Consider the following 21136-nt stretch of genomic DNA (forward strand, 5'->3'; position numbering starts at 1 on the left):
AGCGTTAGGACAATACTATGCTTGACCCGAGGAACGGGGGGAGACTACTGCGTTTTCTTCCTCAACAAACTTCTGATTTCCCAAGTTCTTCGTGCAAACACGCTCCCGCTAATGCTCTAATGAATTATCAGGTGCCCCGCGCTGAAGTGACCCGCTTGGAGATGAACAGGATCCGGGAGTGGGGCGCTTGGTACATCCCGAGCCTCCTGCTCTCCTCTCCGCCCCGTCCGGAAGTGGGGGGGGTCTACAATCCGCACTTCCGTCTGGGATGGGGCGGGGAGCCCGGTTACTAGGCTGCAGCGTCTGCTAGCTTTCCTGGCGGCCTGAGCCGAAGGTTGCCCGGGCCGGTACCTTCCGCGGGCCGTCACCGGGGTAAGTTGCTGTGGTCCGTCCCTGGGCGGCTACCCTGAAAGAGAGGGATGCCAGGCCACCGGGGGGCGGGGAGGGGCTGGCTTCGTGAGTCCCCTCCTCCTCTCTCCTTCCCTCTCTCTGCCTCTTCTTCCTCTACCCCTTTCTTCCTTTTCTCTCTCTTCATTCTCCTCCCACCTTTCTCCCCTTCTTCCTTTCGTCCTCTCCTTCTCCCTCCTTCCTCATCATCCTTCTTTTCCTCCTCTTCCTCATTCTTCCTCCTTTTTTCCTTTTCCTCCTCCACCTCTCTCCCTTTTCTCTTTCCTCCCCTTCCTTTCTCTCCTCTACCCCCATCTTTGTCTCTTCCTTTCATCCTTCAACTTCCTCTATTTTATTAAAACCATTACTTTGGTTTTGAAAATGTACATTTTTTTTTCTTTTTCTTCCTTCTTTTTTTTTTTTTTTTTTACTAAACAGTTTTCAGGTCCATTGCCATCATAACTGGTGTCTTTCCTTCCCCTTCCACTCTCCTTCCTTTCCTCCCTCATCCTTCCCTTTCTTCTCTCCGAGCCTCCCTCCCTTTCTTCTCCCCCTCCCAATTACCACCAAAGATGAATCACTAGGTATTCAGACTGGGAGACTAGGCTGGAGAGTTTGCACGGCTTGGCTGCCTCCGCACCCCCAAGATGGGAGAGGCGGGGACAGGTTCCCTGGACAGGGGTTCAGCTCCAGGGTACATCCCAGAGTCGGTGCCCAAGCCCCCATGGATCTTCTCTGTGCTTAGAAGGAGAAAAGGAGGAGGTGAGAGGAGACTTGTCCAAGGGTGCCTCCGAAAGACTTGGCTGAATGGGATTGGGCATCCGGGGTAGGGGTCGGCAGAGACCAAGTTAGATCGCAAGGCTAGGGGGATGCTTGGGCTGCCTTGGGGCAGAGGGGCGGGGCTTCCTCCAAGACCAGGCTTTTCCTGGCCCGCTCCCCGTAGTCCCTCTTCCAAATGTAAGCAGCCAGGGTTGTGCTGACTGAGGGATCCCCAAAGCTTGAGCACTTGAATCCAGGCTCCACTTGGACCATCTGATTGTGGTGTGAACTTGCAGGTTATTTCCAACCTGTACCTGATTTTCTGGCTGGAAAATGTAGAAGGTAAACAGGGAACATGGGCACATGGGCATCTTTAAAGCTGATTGTTTCTCTGTTTTTTTTGTTTGTTTTTGTTTTTTTGTATTCCCTAGTTCCTGGCACATCATAGGCTCTTAATAGATGCTTGTTGATTGTTGGGATTCAAAAAAAGCATTCATAGGAAGACCTAGAAATAAAGTGATTTTTTTTTTTTTTTTTATTGAATATTAGAAAATCTTCCCTTCTGGACTTGGGGTTAGAAGTGAAACAGAAATCTCATTAGTTTTTTTTTTTCTTCTACTAGAGGTTATTTTATGGGTTCCATTGAGTTCTTCCCCTCCCCCCACCCCCAGTATCCACCCACACTTTCTTCAGAAGGTCCTTCCTAAACTGCTGTTCATTCGCTCCCAAACTCTGGCTCTGAAGGGAGCACTTTTGAAAGAGGATCCTCTTGGGAGAAATTCCAAGCTGCTTTCTCCCCTCCCTCAGGTCACCTGAGCAAGTCCCTGAGAGCACTAACCCCCACAAAAAAGAGTGAGAAGAAGATACTGTGGACAAGGAGGCCAGAAAGGGGTCATGGTTCTGGTCCACTCTAACCTTTTAACCCACCTTAAGAACTTGGGGCAAATCTTTGCTCCCCCTGGTCTTCAGTTCCTTCCTCTCTACCCCATTGCTCTCCAAAAGGTGCAATGTTCCTGCCTTTGCAGATCATTCAGTTTTCCTCTGGTAAAGGAGAACACTACACACAGAGAGCCAGGCCCAGACACACACACACTCACTCACACTCACACTCTCTCTCTCTCTCTCTCTCTCACACACACACACACACTCTTTCTAGAAAGGGGAAGACTACACAGGCAGAATGGTGGCTCTTCGATTTGCTGAGTGTTGTTTCTTCTTAGGAATGGAGGCTTCTCTGAGGAGGGATTGCTTCTCAATTGTCTTAATAAATGTTGCTTAATTGATTCAATGCAGACAAAAATCAAAAACCCTTGACCTTGAGAACACTACATTCTTAGAGGTGTGAGGGGAGAGACAGGAAGAACATGACATGAATATGTTCGAAGGGATTTCCCGAGGAGGATCCCGGTGCTGAGGGAATAAGAACAGCTTCTATCTGAGGTGACAGTTGAGCTAAACAAGAGGCGGAGGTGAAGATGGATGGAGTGGGGGCGGAAGGGATCGGTTAAGACGAGACACAACTGGTGCTAAGGCGTGGAGAGAAGGTCCACTGCAGTTGGAATAATATCCTATATAAATGGCAGCATGGAGGCTGTTTGGAGGTCTCCTTATTTCTCTTTAGGATTTGCCATGGGGGTCTTCTGAGCTCTTAGTATACCTTGATTGACAGCACTTAAACATCTCCTATGTTAATGTGGGTTTGAAGACTTGGACTTGTACAGGGAACAGGTTGGGGTCACAGAAGATGCTTATAGAGATCCAGCTGGGTCTCCTTGTCCCTGTGGAGAGCATTGTCTGAGGATCTCGCTATGTGTCGAGCTCCCACCATACTCCCATGTGTCCATTGGTGCAGATCAATATACACACATTCCTGTTTCTCATTCCACATGATTCTTCTTCCCATGCTTTTCTCTAGGCCTTCCATCATCCCTGCCATTCATCTATTATCCTTTAGGGTTTTTTGTTTTGTTTTGTTTTTTCCATATTTTAATTATTCATATATTTTTAATATAACTGTCACTCCCCATTGACACACACCACAGGAACAATTGAACCTTTGTAACAAATAAGTACAGGCAAGGAAAACATCAACCCGGTGGTCATGTCTGAAAAGTCAGGCTTTTCTCCACACCTGTAATGGGCCACCTCTCACCCATGGGGCGGGAGGACACGGCTACTTCAACCCTCAGCGGCCATGGTTGCTCAATGCTTTGATTAAAATTGTGGAGTCTTATCAGTATTGGTTTCCTTTATTTAGGTTATTGTGGTCAATATATAAATGTTCTCCCTGTTCTGCCCACTTTGGTTCTCTGAATTCTTCCAGTTTATTCTTTACCATACAACCATGTCATTCCATTCTATGCCATGATTCATTCAATCATTTCTCTAAATAGTGGACTTTTTACTTCTTTTTTTTTTTTCTTTCTTTTTTTTTATTATAGCTTTTTTATTTACAAGATATATGCCTGGGTAATTTTTCAGCACTGACAATTGCCAAACCTTTTGTTCCAATTTTTCCCCTCCTTCCCCCCACCCCCTCCCCCAGATAGCAGGTTGACCGATACATGTTAAATATGTTAAAGTATAAGTTAAATACAATATAAGTATACATTGGACTTTTTACTTCTGCAGAAGTGCTGCTTTAGCTATTATTGTGCAAGAGGGACCTTTCCCTTTGTCTCTGGACTCCTTGGACTATATGTCCAGAAGTAATAGTATACAGCTGGGCTTAGAGTCAAGAAGTCTTGAGTTCAGGGGCAGCTAGGTGGTGCAGTGGATAGAGCATCAGCCCTGAAGTCAGGAAGACCAGAGTTCAAATCTGCTCTCAGACACTTAACACCTCCTATCTGTGTGACCCTGGGCAAGTCACTTAACCCCAATTACCTCAGCAAAAAAAAAAAAAAGTCTTGCGTTCAGATTCTGCTACACCCACTTATGAGATTTTTGACCTTGGGCAAATTATTATCTCGCCTCAATGTCCCTATCTCTAAAGTGAGGGAACTGAACTTGATGGCCTCTAAGGTCCCTTCTACCTCAAGATCTTTGATTCTAATAATCCTATAGTTATCTTGTCAAAGAACACACACCCCTTGGTGACTTAGAGTGTAACCCTAACTTGGATTACCTAAGAACTGGGTCAGTCAGTGCTCTACCAACAATGTACCAGCTTGCCTTTCTCCCCATCTCCCCTCCAACATCGTCTATTCCATCTTTTGTCATATTGATGGGCCACTGTCCCAGACAACTTCCTGATTTCCTATCGGCCATCTCCATGGTGATGGCTTCTATGCCGACACTGAGACGGCAGACTTGGTACCTTCCCTCCACTGGTGTTCTCTCTTTGCCTTGTAAGTCACTCGCACCTTGGCAACCCATGTGAGACAATGTAATCACAAAATCGGGGACATCTTCGATAGTGAGAAATGGCTGGTCTAAATGTCCCTGCCTCGTCAGCAGCTAGATATTCCCTACTGGATCTAGAAGCCAAAGCAGAGCCGGGGCCTTAAACCTCTGGACCCAGTTCTTTGCCTTCTAAGGAGAAACTAGCCCGTCTGTGTGGCGCGGTCCCTAGTAGACGTTACTCCCATCATGAATCTATAGATCTTCTAGGCAACCTCTGACTCCATAAAGGGCCCTGACAAGCCCCTGTCCTTAGGAATAGGAAAAGCCCGACAGAGGCAGTACAAGAAGTTATTTAGTGGAGGGAGAAGAAAACTGAAAGCAAAGGCCACAAAGAGGTAAATGACAGCTTCTGAAGGAGTTCGGCGTGAGTCCCAGCATGGAAGAGAACACAGGCCAGAAATCATTGGCATGGGTCACACGAAGGTCCCTTCCCGATGCGGAGGGGTGACTGAGCAAACATAACCCCAAGATCACAGCTTGGATGGGGACCTTTACCCTTCCAGGACTCTCACCCATCCTTGGGGGCGGAAATAGCTAAGAGGCCATCACCTCTCTGAGGTCAGCTGTCGGCGGATCTTTGCTACTTGGCTAACAGGCTGTCATCTCTTCTCCAGGGCCTGGACGAGGAGTCTTTCCCACCTTCATCCAGGGATTTGAGGTTGCCGTCAAGTCATCCGAGAGACCCTCTGGTGCAGGTAAATTCATGTTAACCATAATTATGCGAGATGGCTCACTTCTTTCGCATCAATGCAACCCTGTGGTCCCCCAGGCCCTCTCAGGAACTTACCTGAAGCATCCTATGGAAGGGGAAGCCTGCTGATAGAGGGGGACTTGAGCCATTCCCCCAAAACATGGAGCCCCCTACCCTGGGCTGGGGGGGTGGGGAGAAGTGGAGATTTTGAGACTTAGCATGGAGAGAAATAGGGTTGGAGAGGGTTTGCTGCTAATTTGTCTTTATGAGGGAAGCCTTCCTGAGATGAGGTACAAGAAGCAGCTGAACAGGACCAGAGAGCTCATCCTCACCCCTTCCCTGTGAAGGAGACAACGCTCTATCGTGGACGTGACTGCTGGGAGGTGGGACACACAGCTCTGGAAGTCAGGGCACACAAGGACAGGCTCTTATTTCCTCACATTTTTTGCCATTGGCATGAGGAGCCCTGGTGGGCAGAAGTAGCTCTTTCACACTTAGTCAGTAGGATCATGACCCATGTCTGCCCTGTCATGGCATCTTGAACTCTGTTTTCTTGTTGGCAATGGACGCCCACTCTGACCTTTGCTGTCCTTTTAAGGGCATAGGCCTGGAGGGTCAGTACAAGTAAGCAGAAGTTGCTAATAGACAGGAGTATGCCCCAAGAACAGCTAATGGAGGAAGACAGCAATTCCTCCATTGGGTTTCTAGGCTTGTTCCCACTGTTCAACCAAACCTGTAGAATCGGTTTAAATAAAGATCTTGGATGGCTCATCCCTCCAGGCTTTTTTGTCTGCCAGCCAGTGGCTGCGCTTGTCCCTCGGGACTCGGGGCCACCAAAAGTTAGGTGTGAATACCTGTCAAGTGTGGGACCACTGGCTTGGGCTGGCAGAAGTGGAAGGCCTCAGCCTTCTGGGACTCACAGGTGCTTATTGACCTTGTTAACAGTGCCACCCACAGCTGGTGCCCGCTGCCCACTGGGCAGAGGCACACACAGCTGCCAGGGTTCTCTGTGCTGGCAAGTAGCAGTGGCTTCTGGACACCCTCTGCTGTGTTCTACAAAACGCACATAGGCAGGAGCCGGGTATTTTCCCGGGGGTCTCTGCCACCATGGTCTAGGGGAGTCGGTCCCCCAGAAGTTTGGCCCCTTTGGCCTCTTTTCCCCACTTTCCTCAGCCATCGGTTGGATTAGAGCGTGAGGATGAGGCCAGGAAGGGCCGTGTTCCATGGGGGGACCTGGGAGAGCACAATGCCGAGCTCCTCAGCTCCAGGGGAAATGACTTCCCCTCGGAGGCCTGAGTTTTTGAGTGTTGCCTCAGGCAACTCCAGGGGTTTCCATTTGACCTTACCCACAGTGACTGACATAGGTCTAGGTACCAACTCCAAGGGGTCAGTGGCCCACCCCCCAAATTCTTGGGGACGCTGGGATGGCCCAGTGAACCTGGTATTGGCGTGATTGGCATAATGTCCAAAGCAGGGCCCTTGGCTGGGGTAGAAGGCCCCTCACTGCCCAGCTGCCAGGTACACCAGTACTCCCACTGTCCAGCCTTCACTCTGCTCATGGCCCCACGGCTTAGACCTCATGAAGGTCTTTATGGGGCCTGGTGTTCTCTGCTGGGGCCTCATGCCTCCTTCCACCGCCTAGATTGCACTGACACTGGCTGATCCCCCTCCTTCATCACTGGGTCTTCCCTCAACTGTATACGACTAGTCCTTCCTTTCCCCCCCCCCCCCCACACACACACAGCTGGGACTTCATCTAGAAAATGGAATCTTAATACCCCTGCCTGGAGCTGATCCTTGATTGGAAGGGCTGTAGGTGGGAGAGGAGGAGGGTGGTAAAATGTCATGGATCCAGTCCTCCGTGCCAGACCCAGGCCTCGGGAATCAGTTAGGAGCTAGCTTCAGAAGGAGCAGCGCTCATTGAGTCCAATTAGCTGCCTTAGCCACGTCCAGAGGACAAAGGACGATTCCCACCATTGTGTGGATGGGCTTTGCCCGGCCGAGGCGGCCACCGGTTGTGGAGGCTGGAGGAGTCCCTGTCGGTCCCGCAGGACCTCCCTTCAGTGGCCGTGGCTTGTGTCTCTTTGGGCCTTCCTTGTTTCCCGGTGGCAGATCCCCAGCTCCATGAGAGAGGCCAGGGGCTGCTGCTCCCATGGTATGTTCCCAGTTCCCCTCACTCTCCTATCATAGCTCCCTGTGCCAGGATTGCCAGCCGTGCCCCCATCAGCCCTGCTCCCAACTCCATGACCCATGAGTGAGCCTGCCTGTGAAGGCTGGGCCTCAGGCTACGTGGCCCACGTGACCGTCATGTTTCTTGGGCGGATCGCCCTCTTCTCTAGGACTGTCAGCATCGGTACCTTCATCCCACTGAGTGTGCTTCCATAGACCAACAGCCATGAGGGCTCCCGGGCAGGACAGCCACTGCCCTAGACAGGTCCCCAGTCCTGCTGATGAGAGCCGAGCCAGGCTCGGTGTGCCGGCTCCTGTGACCACTCAGGGATCTGGAGGATGGAACCCACATGACCCTGCCCCAGGCCTCTGTCCAATCCTCTTGCCTTCATTTTAGGGACAAAGTAGCCCAGTGCCTTTGCAGGGCACAGACCAAGAGAGATTCTGGTAACTTTAGAGGAAGAAGAACTAGCAGCTGGGGAGGGCTAGAAGTATCCTCCCACAGAAGGGAAAGAGAGCCGGGTCTTCCTAAGACAGTGAGGGCAAAGATCTGGAGGTGAGAGATAGAGCCTCTTGTGGGAGAAGTTAACAGGAGCTGGGATGTGCAACTCATGGAGGGCGAGGGGCAGGAAGATACCAGCCAGGCTGGACAAAACTGTCAGTGCCAGATGGGTGTTTGTGCTCACGTCAGACCTGAGCATAAGGAACTTTATTTGGGCTTCTGGTTAGAAAATGGTGAGAGTGCAGTGAGACAGGAGGCCAGAACCATCAGGTCCATGTGGCTACAGGCAGCAAGGGAGGCCAAAGTCAGGCCCTGAAGCCTCGAGTCACAAGAGCCGAGTTTGAATCCTGCCTTGGAGACTTAAAAGCTCTGAGCAAATCAATTCTATTTACTTCAGTTTCCTCAACTGCAAAACGGGGATAATAGTAGTACCTACCACCAGGGTGGTTGTAAGGATCTAATGTAATGATGCTTTTATTTTTATTCATTTCAAACTTGACTACAAAAAGAGAAAACGGAGGGAAGAAAAGAACATTGCCATATTCACAGTAGCACTTAAAAGATTCAATATAGCACCATTTTTGTTTCACAAAAACCTATTAATAAGTCTTCCACTGTTTTTAAGGGAGTCTACCTTTTCTGCACTTCTCTTTTGTTCTCTGCTCTGTCTTCCTTCCTAGGTCAAGTCTTTCTAGACCTAGACAATGGAAGGTCATTGTTTCTTATATCATAGTAGTATCCCATCACAATCATATCATGAGATTGGAATCTGGAAGGTTTTTTCCCAGTGTTCTGCTTTCCTTCTAATCTTGATGTTATTTTAATCCAAGAAATTATTTAAAATAATCAGAATTATTTTTTACTTCAACAGTTTCCTCTTCTCTCCTTATAAAACAGTTTAAGGTCTGGTATTGTCGTCTCTCGGTCCTTTACATTTCCCCCTTTAGTTTCTTTAAAATTCTTGATCTTTTGTTCTTCCAAGAGAATTTTGTTATTTCTCCAATTTATAGACGTGAGGTAAAATTAACATTATTTGTTATATTGACTTTACCTGACCATGACTAATGAATATCTTTCCTATTATTTAAACCTGACTTTGTTTATGTTCACAAAGCTCCTGTGTGTTTTGGTGAGATTTTTCCAGTAGAACATACCTGCTGACTGTTATCATTGTTATTGTAAGTCCAAGTGAGCGATGGCAAGCCTGGGAGTGCTATAGAAGGGCTGTGTATTCCTATTGTACAATCCATCTGTTGAGTTTGTTGACATGAGATAAAGGAAAGGCAGGCCTTGAAGCAAATCCAGGAGGGAAAGAGTGTGGGAGAAAAGCCCACACACTCCCATTCCTTTTATAGTATCAACTATGAGAAGTAGATTATGGAGATTACTGGGCCACTTAAAGTTCCCTTGGCCCTGGGAGCCCATCCCAGGGCTCCTGGGTCTGCTGCAGGTGATCTGGCCCCTAATTATGCAGGGGCACAGCTGGCCTTTGGGAGTGGGTCCAGATCTGGTCCCCAAGCAAAATCGTTCCTTTGACGAGGGGCTTGTCAGAGGAGGAAGCTGAGGCTCTGAGAGGAAGTGACTTAACCTGTGCTCCCCTATTCAGGAAGGCTCCAGGAGGGTGCTTGAGCCCAGGTCCTCTGACTCCAAACCTGTTCAGTTCCCAGAGCAGGGTCCCCGGCCTCAAGGAGCTGCTATCCTAATGGGGAATGAGAGAGGTACAATTAGCAGAGCCAGGACTAGGGTATGACAAATGGAACTTGGGCCAAGATGGAGGCAGTTTAGAGGATGTGATTGTCCTTCTGCCGGGTAGAAACCATTGAGCTTAGTGCCCAATTAGCAAGATAATGAAAAGAGGGAGCAACCAGATGGAGGGAGTAAAACAGGCCAGCTCAGCCCCAGTCCAGATTACTCAGGTCTGACATGGGCCCAGAGGAGGCCTGGAGAACCTGCCAGTACCTGCTGATAAGTGCATTGGGAAGATCCCTGGAAAGCCCTTCGGTCAATCCAAAGGAGTGGGAGCCCCTTTACAGACATGGTTTCCAGAAAGGTTTCTTGAGAAAAGGGGCTTTAAGGTTGGACATTAGTTGATGAGGAGGAACATGTTGTACAGAGGGACTAGTGAGCCATAAAGGCCTTCAGGTTGGCAGTGGCCAGTGTTGGGAGGAGGGCTGAGCTTACCCGAGCAGTCACATGGTGCAGGCCCTTGCAGAGGAGCTAGAACATGTCTGAGAGCACAGGAGGAGACCCCCAAAGGCTTTGTCAACAGCACCATGGCCCAGCTCTCTGCAGAGGGAAGATTACACTGGGCCTTGTTGGAAGGATGGATTTGAGGGGGACAGAGAGGACAGACTTTGTGAGGAAGGTACAAGCCTCACATGTACACCACGGGGAGAGGCTTGGGAGCAGGGCAGTGCTGCTTCTGGGAAAGGACTGGGGGGGTAAAGTGGCTGGCCAGATCGATTGTGGATGACCACGTGATGGGGCCGGAGCAGGAGACAATCCAGGGCGAGGCAGAGGATGGCCCCAGCCCATGTCCTGAGCCGTGCTAGTTGTGTCTAGCGGTGCTGGGCTGCATGCTGTGGGCCTGCTGTTAGCAGTGACCAGTGAAGAAACATGCTCCCATTGCAGCAGGAGGGGGTGTGTGTGTGTGTGTGTGTGTGTGTGTGTGTGTGTGTGATCACATTCTTCAGATAGACTGAATTGTCCAATGTCATTTTACTTAAAAATGGGAGAGGAGGAAGAAGGATCTTTGCTCAGTCACAGCTTTGTGTAAAAAGAACATCAATAAAACATTTTTCTAAAATGTAGACATGGATAAACTGAAAGTGTTGAGAAAAAGGCAACCAAGATGGGGAAGGGCCTTGAGATCATCAACATCATCATCATCATCATCATCATTGTGATCGTAGTTAGTGTATAAAGTACTTCAACATTTGTAAAACTCTTTACTGGTACCTGACTCAGTCCTTACAACCACCTTTTTTACGGATGAGAAAATGGCGGCAAGCAGAAGCTAAAGTCTTGCCTTGGGTCACCCTGCCAAGCTGCAAACTGACTTAATGAAGGTAATGATTTGTACGAACCTACTGGTTGCCAGGGATGTCACGGGCAAAGAAGGGACAGTGCAAAAACAAAAAAAACTCAGGTTTTAGACCGACGGGATATTTTTGATTGTTGGCAATCCAAAGATGGAATATTTTTTCATTGATCAAAAGATAACACATTGATGGAGGCCTTGAATCCTATCAATTTTAGCAATCTTCCTATAAATAAAATCAGGCCGAGAAAGGATGGCAGAGCTGATGGAAAGCTGTATGCTATACTCAGATGTATCATATTACATCATTCCATAGATGAGATTCCTGGTTTATCATTGGCTGGAAAGGTAGTATATAATCCCTCCATTCCTTTTTGAATAGAACATAAATAGGTTTATCTTCAAGGCCTTTTCATGTATCATCTACCCTTCTATCTATGGTCCATTCTGACCTGGTCCTCTTCCTCTGGCCAACCTCCTCAGTAGCCTCTGCTGCAAGCCTACCCCAGTGCCACTGCAAACACGCCTTCCTTTTCTCCCTTGATGCAGTGTGTCCTGAACTTCCTTCCTGCAGCATTATTGCCCGTCCTCAGCCGGACCGTGCACTCAGAGGAGAGAGGGAATGATATTGGGACAGTCAGTGTCCATGCAAAGACAAGCTCTATTTTGTGTCAGTCTCGTCCTTCACGTTAAGGGTTTTTCCTCTTTGGGTGCAACATAAATGAAATTGGGTCTCTAGGGTTCCCCAGGAGCCCCCATCATTCAGAATCTGATCAGCTGCTTGCTAGAACCATGGACTGAAGTGATATAGGCAGTCTAGATTTCCGGCCTTCATCCGAAGACCCCCGGTTGGCATTGCCACACCTGTGTGGGGAAGGTCCTGGCAGCTGCACCTGAGGAGGCAGCAGCTCTTCCCACTTGGGCAAACCTTTCCCTTGGTTCTGAGCATTCGGGCCTTTAACTCCTCCGTCTCACCTGGATCTTTTTCACACGCCCCTGGCATGTCCCAGAGATGCTTAGCAACTGGAATGTGCCAGCCCCTTGTTTCCTTGTTGGGGGGGTGCTGGGGAGATGGACAGAGGCAGAGACCGGGAAAGAGAAAGGCCCCTGGAAGACATGGCACAGCCGCCTGTAACCCAGGGAGGAAAGGCCCCTAACCCAAGGTCACCCAAGTTAGGGGCAACAGAGCAGAGCAAGACCAGCACCAGGCAACAAGCGTTAAGCATCCACTCTGCCAGGCGCTCGGCTGAGGCTGATGACAGAAAAACGCTAAGATCTAGACAGGATAAAGTGGAGTCAAAAAAGGAAGGTCTGCAGGCTAGGGCGGACTGGGAGGTGCTTCCTAGGCTTGCTTTTATCTGGGACTTGAAACCAGGGGAGGGGGGGCTGTAGTTGGAGCTGAGGAGGGAGGTGATTGCTTTCATATGAGACAACCGGAGAAAATGCCCAGGGTTGGGAGTGGAGTGTCTTCCTGGAACAGCCAGGAGGCCGGGATCGGATCACCCGAGTGCAAAGGAAGGCGCAAGAAGGGCCGGCCAGGGGCTCCCGACGCCAAGCAGCATTTTGTACTTGATCCTGGAGGCAACGCTGCCCCGGAGTTTGTTAAGCAGCGGAGGGACAGGGCCTTACGGGAAATTCACCTTAGCGGCCGGCGGGAGGATGGGTAGGAGAGCTGGGGAAGGCCCGTCCCGGCCTCTGGGCAAGTCACTCCTTGGGCCGCCAGGGCCTGCGGCAAGCGGGGGAGAGAAGGGGGCGTGTCAGAGCTGCCGCAAAGGCGAAATCGACCAGCCTTAGCCACTGCTAGGTTACGGAGGAGGGAGTCCCGGTGGCGGAGCCCTGCCCGCAGCCTTCTCCCCGGGCCCAGGCAGCCTCGGCCCGGCCCGAGTCCCGTCGCCGTAGCAACAGCTGCCGAGGCCCGCTTTCGCCATTGGCGAGGCTGTCTCTAGCTGCTGATTGGTCCGCACGGTTCTTGCGAGACCAATCCAACGGGAGCTCTCGGGACGCCTCGCCCCGCGGACCATGGGGGGCGAGGCTGACGGCGCAGAGTTTCCCAGCGAGAAGCGGCCGCTCGCTGCGGGGCTCGCCAGCCTCGGCCTCCCCTTCCTGGAGGCCCGTTCTGGGTGTGGGCGGGGCCCCCACGGCACGGGCGCGCTGCTCCGCCCCCGCTGCCGCGTGCCTGCGCACGTGTGGAGCCCGGTGGCCGAGGGGCCTGCGGGTGAAGGGGGGAGAGCCCCGGGTCCGGAAGTTGCGCGTCCCCCGCCCGCGCTTCCGGCGCCGAGGGAGTGCAGCCCAATGAGCTGGCGCAGGAGCCGCCGCTGGAGCCGCCGCCGACCAGGATCCGCGCGAGCCCGGGAGCCCCGGGCTGCGGGTGAGTGCGGGCGCTCGGCGGGAGGCCTCCCTCCTGCCCTCCTCCTCTCGGTCTCCATCCCCGCTTCCTTCCGCTTTTTCCTGCGTCCTCCTCCGTTGCATCTTCTCTTTTCCTCCTTTCTTCCCACTTCATTTTCCTCTCCCCACTTTTCCATTGTTTTCCTCTTCTTTCCTTTCTTCCTGCTTTTTTCTTTGCCTTTCTAGCCTTGTTTTCTCCTTTTTCCCTTCTCGTCCCTCTGTCCTTTTCTTTTTCCTTCCGTCCTTCCCTGTTTCTCTCTCCTTTAACTCTTACTCCTCTTTCCCCTTCCCTGCCCCCCCCCCCCCCCCCCTGGTCATCCCCGCCCCCCCCCAGCCTGCTGTGCACCCCCAGCTCCCAGTCTTGCCGGGCCCTCCCCAGCAGCAGCGTCACCAGCCAGAGGAGAGGTGTCAAACCCCAGAATCTTTCCGACTTCTCTAGAAGGGGCAGAACATGGGGACCCCCTGGTGATGTCGGAGGGAGCTGCCCGCCCCCCCGGGGAATGGTACCAGCTGCACTCTGGCTCTGGCTCCCCTTGTGCATAGCGGTGGCTGCTAGCCAAGAAGGGCTTCTCTAGAGCAGGAGCTTTGGGGGGACTCTGTCCGTGTAACCGGCCATATTTGGCTCGGAGAAGAAAACACTCGGGGGCTCTCCAGGGGAAAGGGGGCTTCACCTGGTTCTGCTCAGTCCCAGGCGGCAGAACCCGGCCGGAGGTATCCCAGAGCAGCGCGGCCGCCATGAATGGGCAGCTTCCCAGACCTTGGCATTTGGGATCTGGCTCTCCCTGCTCACCGTGTACGCCCTCTGTGTCCCCTCACCTGTGTGTGTACGCGCATCCCTCCCCCCCCCCCCCCCCCCCCCCCCCCAGCATGGGCAGCCAGCGCTGGGGCCTTTTGTCTTTGTTTTCCCGTTTTCTAGCACTTGACCCTGGAATCTCTAAAGCCTGAAGATTTGGGCTCAAATGGCACCCGAGGCACCCAATAACCAAGTGACCCTGATCCTCAGTTTCTTCATCTGTAAAGTGAGGGAGCTGGACAATTGGCAATAGAATTGTAAGGTCCTTAGGTGGGGACACAGATGGTTTTGCATCCCCAGCATTTAGCACAAAATAGGATGATAATCAAGAATGGCTACAAAAATATTCATAGAAAAACCTTCAAAAAGGAACTGGATGCTTGTACTGACAGTGACCGCCCCATAGAAGAGTGGAGCAAATGCAACTCCCTCCTTTATTGGAAGAGGTTTAGGAAACTGGAACTGAAACCTGGCATGCTCTGTTGTGCGGTGGCTGGTGCGCCGGCCTGAAACGTTTGTTGTGAGGGATGGTTTCCTGAGTTCAAGAGAGGGGAGGGACGTGTTCAGAAATGATGATGTAAAAACAAAAGATGTCAATAAAAATAATTTTACACACACTCCACCCCCCAGAATTAAGGGGTTGGGCTGGGTGATTTCTGAGGTCCCTTCCATCTCAATCTGTGGGGGCTTACAGTGGGTTTGAGGGAGGGTTGGTATCTCAGTGGGATGTGATGGACTGTTCGCTCTGCTCTCTTATACAGTTCTTGGTCTCTGCCTTGATTTGGATGGACCTTATTGAATGTTTCTGGTCTTGAGGTTGGCTCAGCTTGCTGGAAGAGTGGGCCGGGGAGAATTCTGAATTACTTAGGTTTGTGGCTAATCCTCAGCTCCTCATCACCCTCCCAAAATTCATTCACACTTTACTCAGGAGACCCCACCCCATGACAGGTGTACCTTTAGGATGCACCTGGTTCACTGCCCTCCCACAAGGCATTGCCTTAAGGGGAATTCTCACTTAGGAGAAACCCCCAGGTGCTTCCTCCTCTTTAGTTCAGGTCACCTCAGCTAGAGCTCTGGGAACACTGACCCTACAAGAAAGTGAGAAGAAGGTGCTTTGGACAGGAAGGCCAACATTTTCAGAATATTCAGTTTTCCTCTGGTGAAGGAGAACGCTACACGCAGAAAGAGCCAGACCCAGATTCATTTCAGTGACTAGCTTTAGACCTGAAGGCCAGATGAGGAAGCAGGACACCCGTACCCCCACTTTCTGGGAGAACTACAGAGGCAGAATGGTGGCTCTTGGATTTGCTGAACGGCTTTTATCACAAGGAAAGGGTCCGTGGACTTGGAGAAGGAAGCAATTCAATAGGCTTCCACCAAGGGCTTACCATTTACCTCACTCTGTGTCAGGGCCTTTTTTAGACTCCTTGGTGCCCTTTCAAGTGCAGTTGGAGCCTCACCTTATCCACAAAACCTTTCCTGATCTCCCAGCCACCAGCACCTCCCTTCCAACACTCCCCTCTGTTCCTTGTGTGTGTGTGTGTGTGTGTGTGTGTGTGTTCTACATATACTCAGATCAATGTTCCTCCTTTAGAATGGAGGCTTCTCTGAGGCAGGGACTAGTTTTCTATTATCTTAGAAAGTTAACAAATGCTGATTGATTAATTGATTGAATACAAAGACAAAATTGAACAATCTCTGAGGATTCCTCATTCCTTGAAGGTTGTTGGGGGGAGACAAAATGGACACCGGTATGTAAAACTAAAGTATAAATAATTTTTCAGGAGAGGGCCGTGGTAGTTGAGGCCATTTGGGAAGAGCTTGTGTTGCTGCCTGCAGCTAATACTTGAAGGAAGCTGGAGATTCTATAGGCAGAAGTAAATAGAGACAATTCCAGGCAGGCAAGCACAGACAGGACAAAGAACTGGAAATAGGAGATGGAGTACCTGTAAAAGAAACGGCCCGGAGGTCAGTTTGGAGACCCCTTTTCCCATTAGAACATTTATCATTATGAGTTTTCTGAGTTCTTTATGTTCCCAAATCTACATCACTCTTAAGAGTAGTTTGGCTGTTAAAAGAGATGTTTTGCTAGGGCAGGGAGAAGTTTGGAATCACTGAAATTTGTTAGAGATTCAACCCAGTCTCCTGAGCAACAATAGTAGGACCAGTGTTTAAGGGCTTTCTGTATTTAGAAGGCTCACTGTACACCCATAATTGCATGGGGTGCATGGTTGCAGGTCAGAGTCCATCTTTGCATTCTCAGATTACTGTGGTCACTGTGTGAATGTGCCCCTAACTTTGCTCAGCGTCAGTTGGAACAAGTTTTTATAAGCGTCTCAGAACTCCTCAAAGTCATCGTACCTCGGAGCCTTGGAAGATTTCCATTACACAAACACTGTTCTGCCATTCGCTCTCCAGTCATCGGTCCCCGCTTGCCTAACGGTAAATAGCTCTCACTATTTCACTTTGAGTCAGCAGGTATATGCCATTTCATAGTTTTAGAAAGCATCATTCCAGGTTGAGATCCAGAGCATTTGGACCAAGGCACCGTTCCACTGGCAGTGCCTTAGTTTCCCTGTCTTCCCCTATCCACTTAATAGTGACCATTTTGATCTCTGGATCATCTCTGTTTGCACCAGATCCCTCAGCCATCCGTGGAACAAGAACAATGGGACCAGTTGTCGTCCCCCTTCTCGAAACATTCATGTGACTGCTCCCTCTCCTTTGGTCATCCCCGCTTTCTGCTTCCTTGGATCATGTGGTGCACCATGATCCACAGCAGTGTGACCTCATGAACAGAATGGATAGGGAGGAGAACCGACTAAGAGAGGAATAACATGGATTTCATGTCAGGGAGCAGGTTGCCTTCACTTCTAGTCCTTGGTTATTTTCCAAAGGTTCCACAGGGTTGGGCAAAGAAAAGGGATGAAAGGAAGAGTCAATTAAACTTATGAAGTCCAATTTTTTAAAAATAACCTGCACAAAAGATGGGAGTCATGGTAGGTATTGGGGGAAAAGGCCTGGAACAATATGTACAAATAATTGTCTTAAGGTATTAAGAGGAGAGCCAGCAGAGGAGAACTAAGGGTAATTGAAGGATTATTTTCAGCTGCACTGGGGAACATAAGAGAATAGAAGAGATCAGATAATAGCTACTGAGGGTGGATGAGATGATTAAAATTGATCACAGAGGAAAAAGCAGAACTAGTGAAATGTTGTTTGTTTTCTTGGCCAACAGGAGGATATTCTGTATAATATGTGTTTTTCACTGGCTGGGTAAACTTCCCCTTTTGCATTCCTGATTTGACCTGGAAGACATTGATGAGAGATGATTTAAAGTCATGACAAATTATAACTGTAGACATCCAATTTCAGAAATGAAAGAAAACTTCCCAGATCTCTTAGAACCAGAGGACAGAGTAGACATAGAAAGAAATCATAGGCTGCTTCCTGTGAGGAAATTCTGCATGAAGTTTCTAGGGATTGAAATTGAAAATTTCTAAGGATATTGCAGCCAAAACCAGGTCAGAGATTCCAAATCAGAGAAGAAAATACCTCAAGCCGTCAAGAAAGGATCAGTTTAGATATCAAGGAGACAAGTAGAGCCACATAAGATTTGGTAACCATAGATTTTAAGGAGCAGAGAGCTTGGAAAATATTCCAGGAGGTGAAATCTAGACTTAAAACAACCAAGAATAATTTACCTAACAAAACAATATAATCTTAGTGAGGCCATGGGGAGGGAGGAGGAGCTGATCGTTAATGAAACAAATGATGAAATAAAGGATTTCTGAGCATTTCTGATTAGAAGACCTCACCAAGAAACTTCGAAATACAAGCAAAGTCCTCATGAGAAACAAATATGTAAATATAAGTGAGCCATCATAAGGAATTAAAGAGAGAAACACTTGCATTCTAGATGTGTATCTCCTCAACTCCGGACTTGAGAATCTAATTAGAAGGCCTAGAATGATTTTGCTGTGTCTTGGTCTTTAAGGAAAAAAAAATGAAAGGGAGAGGAATAGATAGTGTAGAGGAGGGTGGAATAGGAAGATGGGGAAATTATCTCCCATTGGGAATTTGTCTATAGAAATGAGTGAGTTGGGAGGAGTGGGGAATAGGCAACACTTGAACCTCACCCCAAATTGATTGGAGGAGAGAAAAATACACAGTTGGTTAGGAAGATATATTTCATTCAGTAGAAAAACAGGAAGGAATGAGGAGATAAGAGGGAAGGAGGTTAAGGGAAGAATTAGTTAAGTAAAAAAAAAACTAAGGTTAGATTTCAAAAAGGATGAGAAAAAAAACTTATTGGGTAAAAGAGAAAAGGGATGGTGATAGAAACAAATAAAATCTAGAGATTGCGAGGGCCAAACGTCTCTACGTATTTATGTAAAAAGTTGGAAAACAATTTTAGAAAATAATACAAAGTAGTAATGCAGTTAACAATCATAACTGAATATGCCAAATATAAATGGGATGAACCAAGCCACAAAATAGAAGGGGCAGCAAAGTGATTTAGAAAATCAAATCTAGTATTTGTTGTTTATAAGAACATCTAATCATAGAATTTATGGTGCCTCTGTGTACCAAGGACACTGATGAACGCTTTGCAACTTTCTTTTTCGATCCTCACGACATCACAGGGAGGTAGATGCTATTGTCCCCATTTTACTGCTGAAACTGAGGCAAGCCGGATTCGTGACTTTCCTAAGGTCGCACAGTGTAGTGAATGAGTGACCTTGAATTTGAGCTGCTTGCTAGCTCTAGGCCCACCAGACAAAATAACTGATCCAGGGGAGGAGGGCTGAGCTCGCCCAAGCAGTCACTGGTGCAGGCCCCTGCAGAGGAGCTAGAATTTGACTGAGAGCACAGGAGGAGATCCCCCAAGGCTTTGTAAGCAAACCTCTGCAGAGAGGAGATTACACCAGGCCTTGTTGGAAGGATGGATTTGAGGGGAACAGGAGAGGACAGACCTTACGAGGAAGCTACAAGTGGGGCTGCTGTTGGAGGTCTGACCAGGGAGGGGGAGATGCTGCCAGGATGAAATCCGCAGGGTGAAGTGACCCAGGAACAGGAAGAATCAAGGAACCTTGTGGGAAAAACAAGCCCAAGCCAGCTCAGGAATCAAGACCTGGCTCCAGACCAGCCCTGCCCCTGACTAGCCAGCACTTGGACGGATCTCCCGCTTTCTCTGGGCCCGAAGAGCTTCCTCTTTAAAATGAGGGTTCGACCTGATGGTTCCTAGCTGTGAAACATAGATGTTTCAGGTTTCAGGTGGCAGACCTGGTGCTTGGGAGGGTCTCAAAGACCAAAGTCAACTGAGATGCAGATTCATTAGTCAGGCCCAAGGACCTCAATGGAGAACGGGATGAGCCTGAGGCATTTGCAGGCCCACCCAGATGGAGACGTTCTGTAGGCAGCCAGCTCCTACCTTCCTTCCACCTCCCACTGAGGGGGATTCGCAGACCCAATTACTTCTCACCACATCCCTGGGTGGTGTGCCCCTCAGAGAGCTTGGACCCTGGGCAGCCTGGGCAGGGTAGGTAGTACTGGTGACCCCCAGGCCAGTTGTAGTTGCTCTCTGAACCATAGGCCTGGGCTACTGCCCCTGTTAGGAAGCTGGTTTCCCAAGTTGGGCGACCTTTGGCCCATGCAAATGCACACAACTTCTTTGGCCCGGTTTTCCTTTGTGTCTCTTGGCACTCTCCCCTGCCACATGCTACCCCCACCTCCCCAGCACTGGAGCAGATGAGAAGAGGATGGAAGCTGCTTGCAAAGGAGGTCATCCTGGAACTCACTGGGACTAGGAGCAGAGAAGCGGTTTGGCAGAAGTTGGTAGAGATGAGGGATGTTGAACAAACTTTAGACCCAGTTACTGAGCCAGAGTATAGCTAGTTTATAAAGAACAAGCGCGGGTGGAGGCAGATAAAGCTCCCGGGGAGTCACCCAGGAGGGTGACTGGAAAAGGGAGAGGAGATCTTCCGACAGCAAGGAGGAAGCGCTGGTGGAGCTGGAGACAGGCAGGAAACCGGAGCGGGCATCAGTGGGTGGAACAACTTGGTTGTGAAGGTTTTCATTTTTCAAGCTCCTTGGCCATCTGTGATTTTATTCAGGTATATATACACACCACAAGTAATTCTGAGAAAGGCTGCCAGAATTCCCATTACGGAAGCAGGGAGTGTTGCACTTCTGCCCCAGTCCGGGGCTTATCTGCATTCCTGTGTGGGCTGATGTGGCTACAAAGGAACCGTGAGCTGCCTCTCCACTAAGTTTTTAGGGACAATGAATTCCTAAAAGAAACAAGATTTGGGAGTGTCGGGTGATGGAGGCAGGGCTCTTAGGTAGGAGATGGAAGATTGTACCTTTGTGAGGGAGAGGATGGAAGAGAGAATAGAGAGCAAAGGGAAGGAAAGGGGCCCTTGTGCCATTAGAGCTTCAAAACTCCCTGGAGCCCCCTAAAGTGGAGAGAGCTGGGTGCTCTGAGGAGGAAGAAGCCGCTAGTCCATCCCTTGATGATGGAACTGAGCCATAGAAATGATCATTAGGAGAGCCCCCCGGAAGCAGCAGAGGGAGAAGAGTAGAGTGAGCGAGGATGTTCTCAAGCTCCTAATGCATGGTGGGAGCAAGGCTTTGGGAATAGAAGGCTCAGACCTGGGAAAATCTTGGTCTGAGAAGGCACTGCAGCAAAGGAGGGGAGCTAAAGCTGAAGGGGGGAACAGAAAAGGGAGAATTTAAGACAAAACGGGTAAATGGAACAACTGACCACAGCCCTCCCCTCACTGCTGACCACTTGGACATGTCCATCCCAGAACTCGTGATCTTCCTCCTTCAGCTCTATTGCTTAGAGTGACAAACCCCAGATTTACTACATAGGTGTCCCCAACTCCTCATTCCCCCCCCCCCATCTGAGTTGTAAAGGACTACCAGTTTCACCTCTGCAGCAACTTTTGAATCCGCCCTTCCCCTGATGCAGTCAGTTATCACCTCACACCTAGACTCTGCAAC

The 21136-nt window shown here is 49.6% G+C and overlaps 1 protein-coding gene across 3 annotated transcripts in view; it reads left to right on the plus strand.

Annotated features, from left to right (window-relative positions):
* The first annotated feature begins 257 nt into the window (after positions 1-257).
* The window catches only part of SYVN1 (synoviolin 1), a 35183-nt gene continuing 14304 nt past the window's right edge, over positions 258-21136 (plus strand). For 2 of the 3 annotated variants that reach the window (XM_031943799.1, XM_031943800.1), the window contains exon 1: positions 12968-13318. In XM_031943799.1, the coding sequence (XP_031799659.1) occupies positions 12970-13318 (349 nt within the window). In that variant the 5' untranslated portion in view covers positions 12968-12969. Of the gene's footprint in view, positions 373-5162; positions 5244-12967; positions 13319-21136 lie in introns of those variants that run through there. The other variant, XM_031943802.1, reaches the window with a different exon arrangement.

The sequence above is a fragment of the Sarcophilus harrisii genome, chromosome 6, assembly GCF_902635505.1.
Source record: "Sarcophilus harrisii chromosome 6, mSarHar1.11, whole genome shotgun sequence".
Classification (NCBI taxonomy): Eukaryota; Metazoa; Chordata; class Mammalia; order Dasyuromorphia; family Dasyuridae; genus Sarcophilus; species Sarcophilus harrisii.